Below are 20,259 nucleotides of genomic sequence, written 5' to 3' on the forward strand. Positions count from 1 at the left end.
ATATCCAGAATAGGTAAATCCATAGAGACGGAACACAGATTGGTGGTTGCCAAGGGCTTGGGGGAGGACAGAACGAACAGCAACTGCTTAATGAATATGGGGTTTTCTTTTGGAGTGATGCAAATGTTTTGGAACTAGATAGAGGTTGCACGAGCACTGTGAATGTCCTAAATGCCATGGAACTTTTCACTTTAAAGTGGTTAATTTTCTGTTATGTGAATTTCCCCTAAAAATGTATACTTTCCTATCAGTTTGAAATGATGGGACAAAAAGAAGGGGAAAGTAGAAAATGGCCATAAGAAAATAAAACTCATAACCAAATATATCTCAGTTTTCAATGTCAGAGCATAGTAACGAGACATAGGATGGTTATCTTTAGTAAGACATATGCAATTCTTAGTTCCAGCAGAATAGAACTGTACAGGACACTACTTTTGTATCCCTAGTGTACCTAGCACTGTAGCAACCCCAGAGTAGCTGTTAATAAGCACTCATTAAAAGCAACCTATGGGTTGAATTTGACTCCCCAGATGTTCAAAACTTATCTTTCACTGGCTAATTAAAGATTGTTCATTGAGACAGAAAGTAAAATAGGTTTTCCAGGGTCTGGGGGGAGGAGAGGAATAGGAATTGTTTAGTGAGTACAGAGTTTCAGTTTTGCAAGATGAAAAGAGTTCTGGAGATGGATGGTGGTGATGGTAGCAGAACAATGTTGATGTACTTAATGCCACTGAACTATACACTTAAAAATGGTTAAGATGGTAAACTTTATGTTATGTGTATTTTACTACAATTTTTTTTAAGATTGCTTTTTTCCAAGGATCTTTTTAAAAAAGTATATTAGTAAGATAACAGTGTATAAACATTGAGTGCCACAGGTAATACTCCAGGTGCTGGAGATACAGCAATGAACAAAACAAAATCCTTGCCCTCATGGATCTAACCTTCTAGAGGGGGAGAAAAATAATAAATATAAAATGTCAAGTAGTGATGAACATTATAGAAGAAAACCAAGGAAAAAAGAATAGGGACTGAAGGAGGGCAGGACATGGAGAATAGGGTGCTATTACAGACAGTAGGATCAGGAAGGTTCCTATAATGAGCTGGCATTTGAGTAGAGAACTGAATGAAATGAAGGAGCAAGCCATGTGAATACCTGGGTGAAGAACATTTCGGGCAGAAGGAACAGCAAGTGTGAAGGCAGGACCATGCTTGGTGCGTTCAAACAATAGTGAAGACGCTGCTATGGCTGGAATAGATGAAAGAGATAGAAGGTGGTAGGAGATAAAGTCAGAGCGGTTGCCAGGAGCCAAATCATAGCAAGGATTTTTAGATTTTATTCTAAATGTGATGGAAAACCACTGGAAAAATTTAAACAGGGAAATAATTTTAAAGTATCACTCTGATTGCTGTGTGGAGAAAAAACTGTAGGGGCACACAGTGGAAGCAGAAAGATCTAGGCAAGAGATGTAGTGGCTTGGACCATGGTGATAGCATGTAAAGGTGATAAGAAATGGTCAGATTCTGGATCTACACTGAGATAGAGCTGACAGAATTTGCTGATGGGTTGGATGTGGGATGTGAGAGAAGAGAGTCAAGGAAGATTCTAAGACTTTTGGTTGACTAGAGGTGACTAGAAGTATTATTTCCTGAAATAAGTAAAACTGGGGAAAGGGTGGCATTATAATGTATTTGGGACACTACTGGACATCCAAACAAAGAAGTGGCAAGGGAAAAAAGGTATGCACATCTGGAGTTCAGAGAAGACAGAGGCTTAGATATAAATGTAGGAGTCATCACTATGAAGCAATGAGACTTGTTGATATAACCTAGGAATTGAATGGAGAGAGAAGGAAAGGGGTCCAAGAATTGCGCTCTGGGACTCATCAATATTTAGAAGTCAGGGAAGATAAAGAAGATTCAGTAAAAGAAACTACGGAGTGGCCAGTGAGGTTGAAGGAAAACCAGGAAAGGGTGATGTTCCAGAAGCCAAGTGAAGAAAGCATTTCAGGAAGGTTGAGGTAGTCTGTTCAAATGCTGCTGAGGTACAGTCAAGGGGGACTGAGAATGGACCACTGGATTTGGCAACATGGCGGTAACTGGAAACCTTGACAAGAGCAGTTTCAGCTGAGTAGCCGGAATGAAAACCTGATTGGAAAACCTGGTTGAGATAAGGATAGGCTTTCAAAGAGCTTTTCTCTAAGAGGGAGAGAAAAAAGGAGGAGTAGCTGGATGAAAATATGAATGAAGGGAAGGTGAGAGGAATTTCTTTTAACATAGAACCTATGATGGCATGTTTGTATGCTGATGGGAATTATCTAACATAAAAGGTCAGATGTAATTATTGAAGAGTAAGGGGGGATAACTGTTCAGGGCTAAGTCTGTGAGCACACAAAAGGGGACTGTGTACACATACGGGAGGACTGGCTTTCTTCCATTATAATAGGAAGAAAGGCAGAGTGTAGAGTTACACAAGCGGTAGACTGATAAATTTGTTGGTGGAAAGATATGAAAGTTCTCTTCTAGCTGCTTCTATTTTCTCAGTAAGAAACAAGGTCATAGCTGAGAATGAAAAGAGAGGAGTTGTGTTGGAAGTTGGAGCAGAGAGAAGATATGATAAAGTGGCTTTGGAAAATGGGGAGTGTACTGACTAGGGAAATATTATAGAACTGCTGGCAACACTAAGAGCCCACATGAATTTAAAGTGAGACCAGTCATTTGAAAAGCATTTGACAGTAATAAACATCAAAATAGTACGTATTATGAAAAAAATAATTTTGCTAAAATTCTGTTGCTACCATGTACTTACTATGTGCCAGGCACCATACTAAGCCAGTTACATGTTTTATATAAACATATGTTTTATTATTATCTTCATTTTACAGATGAAGAAACTGAGGCTCAGTGAAGTTAAGTAAATAGCAGAATCCAGATTTTAATTTAGTTTTTTCTAATACCAGAAGCTTTCTTCCTATTGACTGTGCTGTACAGCCTCTAATAGATAGTATATAAATTTTATACTGGTTAAAATATAACCAGTATATATTTTATATATATTTATATTTATAAAATATAAATTTTGATTAAAATCTTTTAATGCCACAGGACCTTATATGTAGCCATGTTTTCATAGACCAACTGTTTGTTAGGCTAAGTTCTATCAAGGAAGAATAATTTGCAACTTCATGAATTGTACTTCTCCTTACACTTTCATTACAAAAGCTAACTTTTTAGCAAACAGGTTCTAGTTTAAGCATAAGTTATTTGCTCCCTGCCCCTAATAAAATGAAAATGTGATTTGATGTCATAATAATGCCAACATTTCACAACTCCTCTGTTTCACAGCAGGAAGCCAAGGTCAATTAAGACTCACCTGTCAACACCACTGACCAAAGGATTAGGCTTAATTAGCAAAAAAAAAAAAAAAAAAGGAAGAGTTAAAAAAGATAATTAATGTGCTAACTACTTTATCAGTTACACTTACAACCATAAGAGAGGAAATTATTTTAACAGCAGGCACCAGAGTTTCTCTTGGGGAGGTAACTGTCTGTTGAGGAATATATCTTGACAGGTTGTTTTGGTTGGGCAAGATGAGGCCCCAAGGCCTCATTAGGAAACAGAAGAGATTCCTAACCTTCTCTGCCTAAGACACAAAATACAGGGCCTGGTTAAAGAACATGAAAAAAAAAAAAAAAAAAAGATATCAGAGAAGAGAAGGTATGGTTCTAGTACAAGGAAAGAGGACAACATGACAGGAGGCCACACTGACTACTGACAAGGAAAGGTGAGAAAGCGGTAAACTGACTGAAGGCCTTTTAAAAAGAACAATGGCTAACATTCCATTTTAAATTATTTGCAACATTTTAAATGCAAACACTTTCTACCTCACCAAATCTTCAGAAAAGGGTGCTACACATACAAATACCTAACGTAAATGCTCAGGGGAGGGGAGAAATCAAAGTAAGGGGGCTGAGCTCTGCATCTGGTCTGGCAAGGAGCAGACAGAACACCTACAGGAGGTGAGAAATGGATGAATCTAGAATTAAGCAAAAGCAGAAACTCCAAAATAAAAGCCACTGTAAGCCCTAGAAATTCTCAGAAATCTTAGAAAAGCATTTTTGGTGTGAGATAAGGTTAGCTTGAGTCAATCATATCTAAATCTCAAAAGTAGGTTAGTATCTGGGATATAAATTTTTTTTCGAAACATTAAATTGCTCATTCCTATTATTTTGAGGCTTTTATATTCATACTATGGAAACTCTTTACAGTATTTAAACTATTTTAAAATTTTTTTCAATTTTAAAAATCTAGAAAAATACAAAAAGGGAGATTTCCCCATAATCCCACCATTGTGTACACTCATACACAAATTTACAAGTAAAAAAAATACCTCTCTACACCTCCAATTCTACTTTCCCGGAGGTGACCACTGTTATATGTATCAGTTTTATTTACTTCCAGACTTTTTCTATAATTTTACAGTATATATATATTTTTTGTTCTAGAAAGGGGGTTGTACTAGACACAGTATGCTGCAACTTGCTTCATTCACTTAACATATTACGAACACTTTCTATCTTTCCAAGTAACAACATATCAAGCTACTTTATTTTGTTAAATGGTTGCACAGTGTTTCATTGCATGAATTTATCATAGTTTGTCTAATACTCCGCTGTCAGGCGTTTATGCTTTTTTCCAAATGTTTGCTATTATAAATAACACACTACACTGAACTCTGTAGGAGAGATTCCTGGGAATGGGATTTCTGAGTCAAAGCACAGAAGCATTTTAGTTATTTACAGATCATGCCAAATTGCCCTCCAAATGGCTCTACAAATTTACATTCCAATTACAGTGTGTATAGAAGGTTCCTTTTTCGCTACGCCTTTATCAACCTGGATATTACCAATAATTTAAGTTTTGTCAGATTGGCCAAAAAAAATTTTTTTTGGTTGATTTATAACTTGCATTTCTCTGATTACTGATTTATCTGAGTGGTTCAACATCTTTCTATACACTTATTGGTCATGTGTATTTCTTCAGTTGAACTACACATTGTTTTATTTCTTTCTATTGGATTGCTTTATTTCTTAATGATTTGTAGAAGCTTTTATGTATTATGAATACAATGCTTTATATTTTGTGCTGTAAATATTTTCTCTTAGTCCATGTAACAGAGACTGCTAGTTGTCTCCTAATATTTATTCTTCTTTTAAATCATTGTACTGCTTACACAGGCAAATGGACACAGCTACAGACCACATTTCCCAGTTCCCCTGCAGCCTGTTCCTGTGACTAAGTTCTAGTCAAACTGATGTGAGCATAAGCAATGATCATGCTCATAAAAGGAAGGGATATTTATAGCACCCTGCTGGCTGACATGAGGACAGAGTGGTGGGCCATCTTTAACCATGTGACACCTGAGGGCTAGCAGAGAAAAGCAAAGCTGCCACATCAGCTCTGGACTGTGTCATGAGGAAAAAATAAACTTCTAAATTGTTTAAGACACTGGGTTTTTTGTTTTGTTTTTTACAGTAGCCTAACTTATATGTGGACTAATAGGGAATTTGGAATCTATAAGTGAGGTGCTGCTGTAATTCAAATTAAAGTATGTTGTACTGGCTTAGCAGTCAGACAACAGGTGGTTAAGACACATCAGGCTAGAACATTGGCGATCTTTGAAATCTATGTCAAAACATTGGGTAAAATCATTGCCTGTGATACCCTGGAAAGCAGACCACATGCCAAGAGAGCATGTAACCATACGAGGAAAGGCTGACAAAATTCACAATGTGTTGGCTGTTTTCTTGACACATTCAGCAAAGCCCTAAAATAAGAGATGAACTCAGGCTAGAGGTAGCCAGTGTGCAAGCAGAGACGGAAGGGAATATTCCTCTGTCTGTGGTTGAAAACCAACTGACTAGCTTTCAGTAATTTGGGGTGTGCATCGAAGTACTTTACTATCCCAACTTGAAATGGTAGTAAGAGGTACCTCTAAAGAGGGCCTCAAGCTTTTCTCAAGTATCTCTGATAGACTATGGCAAAGGTGAGATTAAGGGTGTTATCTTCCCAATCAAACCCTCTTTTTCAGATGATCTCAATATAGGTGCCATTAGGTTGAGAGAAGAGGATGGGCAAAGTTTAACTTGATTTTATATATTTAACTTAATTTTTAAGAAACTGCCAAACTGTTTCCAAAAGTGGTTATGCTATTTTAAATTCCCACTAGCAGTGTATGAGAGTTCCAGTGCCCTATCAACACCTGGTATGGTAATGTTTTTTTTCCTTTTTAAAAAATTTTAGCCATTCTAATTGGTGTGTACCAATATCTCATTGCAGTTTTAACCTGACTTCTCTGATGATTAAACATCTATTCATGTGCTTACTGGCCATTTGTGTATCTTTTGTGAAATGTCTGTTCATATTGTACCCCACTTTTGAACTGCACTGTAAGAGTTTTTATATTCTAGATATGTCTTTGTTTTGATATATGTGCTGTCAATATTTTCTCCTAGCCTTTGGCTTGCCTTTTCATTTTCTGAATGATATCTATCAAAGAGCAGAAGTTTTAAATTTTGATGAAATCCAATCTATCATTTTTTTCTTGATTGATCATACTTTTTGTGTTCTAAGAAATCTTTGCCCGAAGTAGCAAAGCTTGTCTCTTATTTTTTTTCAAAAAGTTTTATAGTTTTAGGTTTTATATTTAGGTCTGTGATTCATTTCAGTTAATTTTTTTTCTTTTTTTTAATGCCTTTTTTAGTTAATTTTTATGTATGGTGCGAGGTATGGGTCAATTTTTTTTTAAATTTTAGAATTTCATTTATTTTTTTATACAGCAGGTTCTTATTAGTTATCCATTTTATACATATCAGTGTGTACATGTCAATCCCAATCACCCAGTTCATCCCCCACCCCCCCTTTCCCCCCCTGGTGTCCATACGTTTGTCCTCTACATCTGTGTCTCTATTTCTGCCCTGCAAACCGGTTCATATGTACCATTTTTCTAGGTTCCACATATACACGTTAATATATGATATTTGTTTTTCTCTTTCTGACTTACTTCACTCAGTATGACAGTCTCTAGATCCATCCACGTCTCTGCAAATGACCCAATTTTGTTCCTTTTTATGGTTGAGTAATAGTCCACCGTATATATTTACACATCTTCTTTATCCATTCTTCTGCGGGTGGGCATTTAGGTTGCTTCCATGCCCTGGCTATTGTAAATAGTGCTGCAATGAACATTGGGGTGCATGCGTCTTTTTGAATTATGGTTTTCTATGGGTATATGCCCAGTAGTGGGATTGCTGGGTCATATGGTAATTCTATTTTTAGGTTTTTAAGGAACCTCCATATTGTTCTCCATAGTGGCTGTATCAATTTACATTCCCACCAACAGTGCAAGAGGGTTCCCTTTTCTCCACACCCTCACCAGCATTTGTTGTTTGTAGATTTTCTGATGATGCCCATTCTAACTGGTGTGAGGTGATAACTCATTGTAGTTTTGATTTGCATTTCTCTAATAATTAGTGACGTTGAGCAGCTTTTCATGTGCTTCTTGGCCATCTGTATGTCTTCTTTGGAGAAATGTCTATTTAGGTCTTCTGCCCGTTTTCTGATTGGGTTGTTTGTTTTTTTAATATCGAGCTGCATGAGCTGTTTATATATTTTGGAGATTAATCCTTTGTCCACTGATTTGTTTGCAAATATTTTCTCCCATTCTGAGGGTTGTCTTTTCGTCTTGTTTGTAGTTTCCTTTGTTTTGCAAAAGTTTTTAAGTTTCATTAGGTCCCATTTGTTTATTTTTGTTTTTATATCCATTACTCTAGGAGGTGGATCAAAAAAAGATCTTGCTGGGATTTATGTCAGAGAGTGTTCTTCCTATGTTTTCCTCTAAGAGTTTTATAGTGTCCGGTCTTACATTTAGGTCTCTAATCCATTTTGAGTTTATTTTTGTGTATGGTGTTAGGGAGTGTTCTAATTTCATTCTTTTACATGTAGCTGTTCAGTTTTCCCAGCACCACTTATTGAAGAGACTGTCTTTTCTCCATTGTATATTCTTGACTCTTTTGTCATAGATTAGTTGACCACAGGTATGTGGGTTTATCTCTGGGTTTTCTATCCTGTTCCATTGATCTATATTTCTGTTTTTGTGCCAGTACCATATTGTCTTGATTACTGTAGCTCTGTAGTATAGTCTGATGTCAGGGAGTCTGATTCCTCCAGCTCCGTTTTTTTCCCTCAAGACTGCTTTGGCTATTTCGGGTCTTTTGTGTCTCCATACAAATTTTAAGATTTTTTGTTCTAGTTCTGTAAAAGTGCCATTGGTAGTTTGATAGGGATTGCATTGGATCTGTAGATTGCTTTGGGTAATATAGTCATTTTCACAATGTTGATTCTTCCAATCCAAGAACATGGTATATCTCTCCATCTGTTTGTATCATCTTTAATTGCTTTCAGCAGGGTCTTACAGTTTTCTGCATACAGGTCTTTTATCTCCCTAGGTAGGTTTATTCCTAGGTACTTTATTCATTTTGTTGCAATGGTAAATGGGAGTGTTTCCTTAATTTCTCTTTCAGATTTTTCATCATTAGTGTATACGAATGCAAGAGATTTCTGTGCATTAATTTTGTATCCTGCAACTTTACCAAATTCACTGATTAGCTCTAGTAGTTTTCTGGTGGCATTGTTAGGATTCTCTATGTATAGTATCATGTCATCTGCAAACAGTGACAGTTTTACTTCTTCTTTTCCAATTTGTATTCCTTTTATTTCTTTTTCTTCTCTGATTGCCATGGCTAGGACTTCCAAAACTATGTTGAATAATAGGGGCGAGAGTGGACATCCTTGTCTTGTTCCTGAACTTAGAGGAAATGCTTTCAGTTTTTCACCATTGAGAATGATGTTTGCTGTGGGTTTGTCGTATATGGCCTTTATTATGTTGAGGTAGGTTCCCTCTGTGCCCACTTTCTGGAGAGTTTTTATCATAAATGGGTGTTGAATTTTGTCAAAAGATCATCATTTCTTTTCATTCTTTTTTCTTTATTCTGTTCTGTGGCAGTGAATTCCACCATTCTGTCTCCCAGGTCACTTATCTGTTCTTCTGCCTCAGTTATTCTATTGATTCCTTCTATTGTATTTTTCATTCCAGTTATTGTATTGTTCATCTCCATTTGTTTGTTCTTTAATTCTTCTAGGTCTTTGTTAAACATTTCTTGCATCTTCTCGATCTTTACCTCCATTCTTCTTCCGAGGTCCTGGATCATCTTCACTATCATTATTCTGAATTCTTTTTCTGGAAGGTTGCCTATCTCCACTTCATTTAGTTGTTCTTCTGGGGTTTTATCTTGTTCCTTCATCTGGCACATAGGCCTCTGTCTTTTCATCTTGTCTATCTTTCTGTGAATGTGGTTTTTGTTCCACAGGCTGCAGGACTGTAGTTCTTCTTGTTTGTGCTGTCTGCCCTCTGGTGGATGAGGCTATCTAAGAGGCTTGTGCAAGTTTCCTGACGGGAGGGACTAGTGGTGGGCAGAGCTCAGTAAAACTTTAATCTGCTTGTCTGCTGATGGGTGGGGCTGGGTTCCCTCCCTGTTGGTTGTTTGGCCTGAGGCGACCCAACACTGGAGCCTACCTGGCTCTTTGGTGGGGCTAATGGCGGACTCCGGTAGGGCTCATGCCAAGGAGTACTTCCCAGAACTTCTGCTGTCAGTGTCCTTGTCCTCACGTTGAGCCACAGCCACCCCCTGCCTCTGCAGGAGACCCTCCAACACTAGCAGGTAGTTCTGGTTCAGTCTCCTATGGCGGTCACTGCTCCTTCCCCTGGGTCCTGATGCACATACTACTTTGTGTGTGCCCTCCAAATGTGGAGTCTCTGTTTCCCCCAGTCCTGTCAAAGTCCTGCAATCAAATCCCTCTAGCCTTCAAAGTCTGATTCTCTAGGAATTCCTCCTCCCGTTGCCAGACCCCCAGGTTGGGAAGCCTGAGGTGGGGCTCAGAACCTTCACTCCAGTGGGTGGACTTCTGTGGTATAAGCGTTCTCCAGTCTGTGAGTCACCCACCCAGCAGTTATGGGATTTGATTTCATTGTGATTGCGCCCCTCCTACCGTCTCACTGTGGCTTCTCCTTTGTCTTTGGATGTGGGGTATCTTTTTTGGTGAGTTCCAGCATCTTCCTGTCGATGACTGTTCAGCAGTTAGTTGTGATTCTAGTGCTCTTGCAAGGGGGAGTGAGCGCATGTCCTTCTACTCCGCCATCTTGCTCCTTTGGGCCGAGGTATGGCTCAATGTTAATTTTTGTTGAAAACACTTTCCTTTCCCCATTGCACCTGTTGAAAATCAATTGACCACATATGTGCGGATCTATTTCTGGACTCTCTATTTTGTTTCATTCATCTATAGGTCCCTCTTTTCACCAATACCAAACTATTTTGATTATTTTAGCTTTATGGTAAGTCTTGAAATCTGGTAAAGTCTCCTCCAATTTTTTATTTTTAAAAATTGCTTTGGTTAATCTCTGTCCTTTGCATTTTCTTTTAAATTTTAGAATCAGCTTGTCATTAAAGAAAAAAAAAAGTCTACTAGAATTTTGATTAGGATTGCATTGAATTTATACATCAACTTGGGGAGAACTGTCACTGTAACAATATTGGGTATTCTTATCCATGAACATGGCACATCTTTCCATTTATTTGTCTTCTTTAATTTCTTTCAGCAAAATTTGTAGTTTTCAGTGTAGAGGCCTTAGACATCTTTTGTTCAACTTATTCCTAGGTATCTTATGATTTTGGGCCTACCATAAATGTTTGACTTTTTTTTAAATTTCATTTTCCAATTGTGTGCTTTCCAATCTTTACGCCTTTTACTTCTTTTTCTTGCCTATTGCAATGGCTAGGTCCACCAGTACAATACTGAATACAAGTGGTAAAGTGGGCATCCTTGCCTTGCTCCCAATCTCTGGAATAAACAGTTTAGTTTTTCACTATTAATCATGATCCTCACTATACATATTTTATAGATACTCTTTATCAGTTTGAGAAATGTTCTACTATTCTTACTTTGCTGAGAGTTTTTATTACGAATAAGTGCTGAAGTTTGTCAAGTGCTCTCCTTGAATCTATGGAAATCATCATAGAGTTTTTTCTCCTTTACTCTGTTAATATGGTGAATAATATTAGCATTTGAAATTCAATCAAGGCTTGCATTCTTGAGACAAACTCTACTTGGTTCGTCTATCATCCTTTTTACATATTGTTGCATTCAATGTACTTATATTTTGTTAATTATTTTTGCATCTATATTCATGAGGATTATTAGTCTGTAGTTTTCTTTCTTCTTTTGAGGAAAATGTTTGATAACCCACTTCTTTAATCTATATAGGGCTATTCATTGGTTCTTCTTGTGTGAATTTTGACAAGGTGTATTTTTTAAGCACTGTGGCTATTCCATTTACATGGTTGTGTTCATTAACATAAGACTGTTCATAGTATTCTCTTACTACCCTTTTACTATTCACAGATTCTGAGGTGTTAATCTCTTTTCATTCTTGGTAGTTATGATTTGTGTTCTCTTTTTCCTGATCAGTGTAGCTAGGAGTTTGTCAATTTTGTTGATCTTTTCAAAAAGCCAGTTTTATATTTGTTAGTCTTCTCAATTGTCTGTTTTCCGTATCACTGATTTCTATTTTTATTTTTATATTTACTTTGGGTTTACTTTCCTCTTCTTTTTCTAGTTTCGTATGGTAAAACCTCAGGTCATTGATTTTAGATCTTACTTCTTTTCTAATATTAGCATTTAAAGCTACACATTTCATTCTAACACTGCTTTAGCTGCATCCCACAAACCGTGATGTTGTATTTTCATTGTCAAAATATTTTCTAATTTTCCTTGTGATTTTGTCTTTGATTCACAAATTATTTAGAAGTATGTCACTTTATTTCCAGATATTTGAGGTTCTCCTAATTACTCTGTTACTGATTTCTAATTTAATCCTGTTATATTCAGAGAGTACACTTTGTATGACTTCAGTTCTTTTAAATGTATTAAGACTTGTTTTATGGCCCAATGAATGACCTATCCTGGTAAATGTACTATATGCACTTGAGAACAATGTATATTCTGCAGTTGTTGGATGCTCAGTGTACTATAAATGCCAATTAGATCAAGGTGTTTATGTTGTTCAGATCTTCTATGTCTTTACTGATATTTTGTCTAGTTATTCTATCAATTGCTTAGACAGAAGTGTTAAAATATCCTAGTACATTGAGGAATTGTGTTTCCCCCTTTAATTTTTGTCAGTTTTTGCTTCATGTATTTTGAAGCTCTATTACTACAAGAAACACATTTACAGTTGGTACACCTCCCTGATGAATTGTTCATCATTATGAAGTGGCCCTCTTTATAACACTCTTTGTCTTAAAGTCTATTTTTTCTGATATTTAAAACTAACCATACCAGCCTTCTCATTCTTCCTGTTTGCATGTTGTATCTTTTTCTATCTACTTACTTTCAACCTACATGTCTCCTGTAGCCAGCCTATAGTAGGAGTTTGCCCTTTTATCTACTCTAGCAATCTCTGTCTTTGAGATTTTAAGACCATTTACATATAATAGTTGTATTGGCTAAATTTGGGTCAACCATTTTTTGTTTTCTCTTTGTCTTCCTTATTTTTAATTCCTTGCTTCCTCCTTTCCTGCCCTTTTTTGGATTATTTCTATACCAATTTTGGTGATTACCCTAGAAGCTACAGTATGTCTCCTTGTTTCCTGCTGCCTGAAGACCACCCTGTAGAATTTCCTTTACTGTTTATCTGCTGTGGCACGTGCTCTCTATTTGGTGTTTATCTGAAAATGTCTTCATTTTTGCCATCATTATTGAAGGATCTTTTGGCTGGGTAGAGATTTCCAAGACTGCAGATTTCTTTTAATATATTAAAAATATGATCCTACTCCTTTCTGGCTTCCACTGTTGCTTTTCAGAAATAAACTGTTAGTCTAACTCAGGGGTTGGCAAATTATGACCTTTGGGTCAAATTGGGCCCAGCAACTGTTTTTGTAAATAGTTTTACTGGAGCATAGCCACAACCATTCATTTATGTATTATCTATGACTGCTTTTGTGCTACAATGGCAGAATTGATTGGTTAAACAGAGATCATATGGTACTGGCATAATGACAGAAAAATAGACCAGTGGACTGGAATAGAGACCAGAAATAAACCCTCACATATATGGTCAGATGACTTTCAACAAGGATGCCAAGGCCATTCAATGGCGAAAGGTCTCTTCAACAAATGGTGCTCGGAAAACTGGATGTCCACATGCAAAAGAATAAAGTTGGACCTTTATCTTACACTGTCTACAAATATTAACTCAAAATGGACTAAAGACCTAAAACTATAAAACTCCTGGAAGAAAACATAGTGGAAAAACTTCATGACACTGGACTTGGCAATGCTTTCTTGGATACGACACCAAAAGCACAGGCAACAAAAGGAAAAGTAGACAAATGGGACTACATAAAACTTAAAACTTTTGTGCATCAAAGGACACAGTCAACAGAAGGACTGTGAGTAGAATATTAGCTAAATTAATGTGATCTTGAACAAGTTACTTATCCTCTCCAAGACTGAGTTTCCCGATCTTTAAGACGATAATACCAGTTTCATCAAGTTTGCTGTATGTCATAAAAGTGAGTGTGTAGTAAATATTTGCTACTGTCCTTTTCTAAATTGCCTTCAAAGTCTATGCCATTGCTTTGAACATCTTCAGTGGTAAGAAATCTTAATCTTTGATCGTAGATTGGATCATATACTCAACTAAAAGCAACTGTGCAAGCTAAGTTTAACAAATAAGATGAGTGATTAAGATAGCTTTTAGTCTAAAAGGCATTTTGCAGAAAGAACCCAATGAGTCTAAACAACATCTCGATCATATTACTATTAGTGTACTTTTTGGAGAAATTCTCACAGAAGTTCCCAAGATTTTTCCAATTTTTATAGGTTAAAATGATTGTTTAACCTGATTCATTAATTCACTGAATTGCATGCCTCTGACATGCATATAATTTGAGAATATTCAAGTTGTCCACTGAAGACTTTGATGACTTGGTTTTGGATCATACAAGAAACATGTTTTATTGGATGTCACCATTTTCTTAAAAAAAATGATTCTTTCCAATTTCCCTAGAAAGAGTAGCAGCAACTGTACTAAAACAATCACTCGGGCTCCTACAAACCACAAGAAAAATCCCATTGATACAGAGTCATACTTTAGAGTATCTTTATAATATGCTCAGGATAATGTCTTTAATGTCCATCTAATTTTTTCCTGCCACAATTTAAGCACATTCCCTCTTGTACTATACTCTGCTAATAAGAGAACAAGTACTTCTGTAATTACAAAGTCTTTGGCATCTGAAGCAGTTATTGAATCACCCTTCATCCTTGCATTCTCCAAGTTAAATAATCCAAATTCCTTTGCTTTTACTTACCATGTTCGCTTTTCAAAAGCTCATATTCTTACATGCAATACTGGAATATAACTTTTACATACTTTAAAAGGATGATTAAGAAAAAAATAAAGAGTTAAAATTGCAGTTGTATGAAACAGCAATGTGATTAGTATATTACAATTATGAATAATAAATGAAGACCAGAAAAATTATCACTCATATATTAATTCTACACTATGATTCTACTGCTAGCATTCTAGAGCACAATAATCCTTACCAGGGGACTTTCCTTGCTGTGAGTTGCTTCTTCGCTCTCTGTATCTGGTTGGAGTGGATAAACCTGCGTCTGTACTAGGCTTGCTAGCAGGTCCCATTTCTGAAATAAGGAATCCCATCTGTTCTGAAGGCAAGATATTCTCAGGTGTTTTGATCTGGCATTTTATACTGGCATCCACCTAAAATATTAAACCCACTCATTATTCCAAATTTCCCCCAAATATCTACTAAAAGTTAAGATATTTTATCAGAGGAGTTCTACTATAGAAACATGATCCAACAAATAAGATTGTAAGGCTTTTCATCCTTAAGAATGATACCACCCAATTTTGTTAAGCTAATCTGAATATTCGGTAGTAAGGTGTATATTTCCCCATACACAAACTACTGAAATGTCTATGGAGCTAAAATATTTACTTATGATCAGAGGAAGATTCACCGTGAAGTTTCATTTTTTTTGGTAAAATTCACATCACACAAATTCACAATTGCTTAATACCACTATCTTTTCCCACTCTAACATCCCTTCCATCAGATTGCCTGCCTCTCTTGGTGATACTGGAATGGCCATAGGCATGATCCTGTTGGATGATGTCAGAGGGGTTGTAAACACTTTATTCTATTAATTTTGTATTCTTTGGCTTAATGAGGACCTCAAATTTGTATAAGCTTCACCCCCTATAAAATCTAGATCTGCCCTGCTTATGACATATGAATTTCTCTCTTGGAGTTCCTATGTTTTCTTTGGGATATCAAATCCCTTTGTCAAGCTGACCAACTTCTCAAATACTCTATTTGTTTATGAATTTATTTTAAAATAAAACAATATAATGAAGTAGAGCTAGGAGTTCAAAATATAGCTTTCAAAAGCTGTGATATCCAAATTTTTTTGAAGAAAAAATAACTGTGTGAATGCAATTTTAAGGTACGAAATCTAATCTTTTGGATGTGACTATGGAGGAATAAAGGCAAACTTCATGTTCTTTTCATAGGCATATTTGAAACATAATGGGACTATCTTTGGTCTATTGAATTTATAATATTAATACATAGTATACCGGGTCTCAACAGTTGGGCTCAAGAAGGACAATGAGTTGATAAAAACCATAAGATAGGGCTTCCCTGGTGGTGCAGTGGTTAAGAATCCGCCTGCCAATGCAGGGGACCGGGTTCGAGCCCTGGTCCAGGAAGATTCCACATGCCGCGGAGCAACTAAGCCCATGCGCCACAACTACTGAGCCTGCGCTCTAGAGCCCGCGGGCCACAGCTACTGAAGCCCGCATGCCTAGAGCCGGTGCTCCACAACAAGAGAATCCACCGCGATGAGAAGCCCGCGCACCACAGTGAAGAGTATCCCTCACTTGCCGCAACCAGAGAAAGCCCATGCGCAGCAACGAAGACGCAACACAGCCAAAAATAAATTAAATAAATAAATAAACCCAAAAAACCCGTAATACATTTGGATCTAAAGTTAGAGCTAGAAAAGAATGCATTTTAAAAACTGCCAGAAATTCCCTGGTGGTCCTTGGTTAGGACTCTGCGCTCTCACTGCTGAGGGCCTGGGTTTGACCACTGGTCGGGAAACTAAAATCCCACAAACCATGCGGTGCGGCCAGAACCCGCCCCCCCCACCCCACCCCCCACCCCCCCACACACACGCAAACTGCCAAAAAGTTATCTTGGGAATCTCTAACAATGAAGACATTTTCAGTTCCATTAAAGAAAAAAAAATCCAAAATGAAATACATATGCATCAGGCTAAGATCAAGAAAAAAAATTAGTAGGAAAAAAAATACTTAATCACAAAAGTGATTTTAATTTGGATGTCCTTTTATTTTTTAGAATCAAAGTTTATTCATTTCCTGGTCATAAGCTAGCAGCAATAAAGGAATTAGTCTCTACCTTCAGAATATATCTCTCAAACTAGAGTCATAATTCTGCTTTAGGAATGAGAATATTAGTAGGGAAATTCAAACACAGTATGCTGTCAAGTCAAATTAGAATTCTGTAGGGACTTCCCTGGTGGTCCAGTGGTAAAGAATCCACCTTACAATGCAGGGGATGCGGGTTCAATCCCTGGTCAGGGAACTAAGATCCCACGTGCCATGAGGCAACTAAACCCTCACGCCACAACTACTGAGCCCGCGTGCCTCAATGAAAGAGCCGGCGTGCCACAAACTACAGAGCCCACACGCCTTGGAGCCTGAGCACCACAACTAGAGAGAGGAAACCTGCACGCCACAACGCAAGATCCCCCATGCCTCAACGAAAGATCCTGCATGCCTCAACGAAAGATCCCATATGCCTCAACGAAGATCCAGCCTGCTGCAGCTAAGACCCAACACAGCCAAAAATAAATTAAATAAATAAATAAATCTTTTTTAAAAATTTAGAATTCAATGATGCTGTAAGAAAGTATGAAAACACCTCCAACCATCTCCTTAACTCCATGCTCCAAATGGCCAGGAAAGTCCTGATATTATATATGAGATAAACCATCCCTTCTGAGGAGTGGAATTTAATCAGCCAGGCACACCTAGTCCATCCAAACTAAGTTAGGAAGCAAAACTCAAGGGATGCTTTTAACATGAAAATAAGTCGTACCACAATGCTCATTCAGACTGCCTCTCTAGAGGCTGACTTCAGACCACAATGTAGTGAGAGGATGCCTGAGGGTTAAGGTTACTTCTTTCTGAATCTTTTGTGCAGAACCACTGGGGCACGATCCTTCTGGAGAACATAATGAACTGGTATTAAACCCAAATAAAACCTGGACAAAGTCTCCACTAGAACAGTCTTCAGCAAGAAGCACTAGGTACCTTTGAGCTCTATTAGGATTTTTTCTTTGCCTCTTACCTGGTGTGTGCTGAACGGTAGCCCTTCCTGCACAAATACTACTGAAGACGGAGATGGATTATGACTTAGCCGCTCCTTCAGTTTGACATGAGCTTGCTGGTTGGCTTCAGACTCCTGCATTGTAGTATTTTCAACAGGCTGAGCTGTGTGGATGGCATAGATGTACTCAGGTGACTGTGGTAGAGAGCAGGTAATTGCTTGTTCTGTGCCGACCACAAAAGACGTAATATCTGAGCCTACAGCAGTAAGTGGCTCCAGCTGGCTAGCCTGACTTGTGGAAGATGGATTGCTGTTGTTTGAATTAGCTAGGATATGTTGGCTTCTGTTAGACTGAGATGTTGAACACTGATTCTCAACAGGCTCCACCTTTACCATCTCCAATTTAGGGGAGGAATGCAACTCATCTACTATCTGAAAAACAGCCTCTAGGTTTACTTCTGTCTTTTTATTTTCATCAGTAGCACTGCAAGGCCAATTAGAAGGCAGAAATTCAACTGGATAGGAAGATTGCACTGGAGGATTCTGGGAAAAGAGAAAATAGGACTGTTTGGATAGAAAACCAAATATGAGATTAGGGAGGAAAGCAACAACATTCAGGCTGATGAACGCTAAATATAAACAAATTAAACTTAAAGCTCACTAAGAAAACTTGAATGCCAATCAGCTTTTCAGCAGTGGTAGCTTCGACTCTATTGTTAACACTTACACAGGAACTATTATATGTCAACCACTATATTAAGTTTAATACTGGAATGGACTAATAATTCTCAGGGTTAAAGTACACAAAATCAAAAAAGCCATAGTACCCAAATACCTATTTGTTGATAAAATGTCTATATACCAAATTCTTCCATAAAGGTTGACAGACAAAAACATCACTTGTATCTGTAATATACTGTTTTAGGAATGTAGTAAGGAAATGTTAAACACAGGATGCTCACAAGTCCACCAGTGCTTCTATAGATTCAGGGGGGAGGTACTGATATTCTGTTCCAAATGATCTGGGAAAAAATGGATGGAATATCAAATGTCCTTTGGTCCTGAGATTATTTATTTTAATAATAAAACAATAGATTAAAATAGCTGTCACTTTTAGACTGATATCTTCAAGATGTATTCTCTTATACATAGTACTTTGCACAGAGCAGGCATTCAATAAACGTTTGCTGAATATCTCAGGTTATAAACATAAGATATGGAAGCGTTACTATTAAATAAAACATGTAGTGAGTCAATATTGCCAAACACATTGACGAAGATCGCGTTAATGATTTGAAGGCCACTAATGCCAAATAATGTAAATCTAAGTGGTTTAAGCATCAAGCTACTTTACTATAGCTGATAGCCCAACTTATTGAGTTCTTACTATGTGCCAAGCACATACAAAGTGCTTTACATACATTATTTCATTTAATCCTCACAAGAGGCCTATGAAATGTGATAATCTCCATTTCCAAAGGACGGAACTGAAGTTCAGAGAAACTTCATAATTTATACAAAGTCACAAAGAAGTAACTGACAGAGTCAGGTTTCAAACCTAGGTGTGCCTGACTCCAGAGTTCTTGCTCTTAACCACTGCAATATACTGACCATTCATGCACACTCTCACCATATCTACAGGCCAACAAAACTAACTGCATTTATTTCCAGAATATCTGAAATACTTCCCTTTTTTCCATTTAAAAATTTTGTGTCTACTTATCTCTATTTTCCTACAGTGAACATGTATTGTCTTTGTACTAATCAAAGGTCTTCAAAGATGTTTTAAATGATTTATTTAAAACATAAATATAATCAAGATATAATACCAACAGAGCATCTCCAGTATGATCCAGGGGAGAGAATGCCTGGATCTACAGACAAGAGCATCTAATTTGTGAGATAGATATGTCCTTCCAGTGAAGATGAAATCGGCTAGACTAACATGCTTGATGACAGCTGCCATTAAAAATGTCCAGCTAAGTCCCCTTGACCTGATTCTATACTCCTCAAAAAAAGAAAAGAAAGAAAGAAAGAAAGAAAAGACAAAAAAGAAGAAAGGAATGTTCTTTTGAGTACTGGAATGCCAATAGTAAGATATTCTCTAAAGAACAGAAGCTATCGTGACTACATGATATCAAAGGAAAACAATTCCAATCTTTAAGCAACTATAGCATAAAAATACAAACATGGGATTTAATCTTATCCTAGAAGTAGTAGTCTACAACATTTAAATCAAAGCAATTGCTTCCTAACAAATATGAGAAAAAAATTGAAGTGCAGTGTTTACAACATGGGGGCTTTCTCGTTTTTGACATCATTTTCCTTTCTCCTTTAAAAAAAAAGTAATTGTATCATCTTGGAAGGATCTGGCATTTGGTGATTTATATACTTTTAGAGTTTATCTGGCATTCATTTTACCATGGTATTCAATTTTACCACTGCTGACAATTAGTTGAACAACACTGTTCCAACTAACTGTCAGCAATGATGAAAATGTTCTCTATCTGTACTATACAATTTGGTAACCACTAGCCATACGAAACTATTAAGCACCTGAAATGTGGCTAGTGTGACTGAGGAATGATTTTTTTTGTTTTAACATCTTTATTGGAGTATAATTGGTTACAATGGTGTGTTAGTTTCTGCTTCATAACAAAGTGAATCAGCTAGACATATACATATATCCCCATACCTC

The 20,259-nt window shown here is 37.1% G+C and overlaps 1 protein-coding gene across 1 annotated transcript in view; it reads right to left on the minus strand.

Annotated features, from left to right (window-relative positions):
* Positions 1 to 20,259, minus strand: part of HSF5 (heat shock transcription factor 5) — a 49,343-nt gene that overhangs the window by 13,278 nt on the left and 15,806 nt on the right. Inside the window, exons 4-5 of the mRNA XM_068531243.1 lie at positions 17,583 to 18,104; positions 14,728 to 14,905 (exon numbers count right to left, since the gene is read on the minus strand). Of these exons, the coding sequence (XP_068387344.1) occupies positions 14,728 to 14,905; positions 17,583 to 18,104 (700 nt within the window). The remainder of the gene's footprint in view (positions 1 to 14,727; positions 14,906 to 17,582; positions 18,105 to 20,259) is intronic.

This window comes from Eschrichtius robustus, chromosome 20, assembly GCF_028021215.1.
Source record: "Eschrichtius robustus isolate mEscRob2 chromosome 20, mEscRob2.pri, whole genome shotgun sequence".
In the NCBI taxonomy this organism is placed as follows: Eukaryota; Metazoa; Chordata; class Mammalia; order Artiodactyla; family Eschrichtiidae; genus Eschrichtius; species Eschrichtius robustus.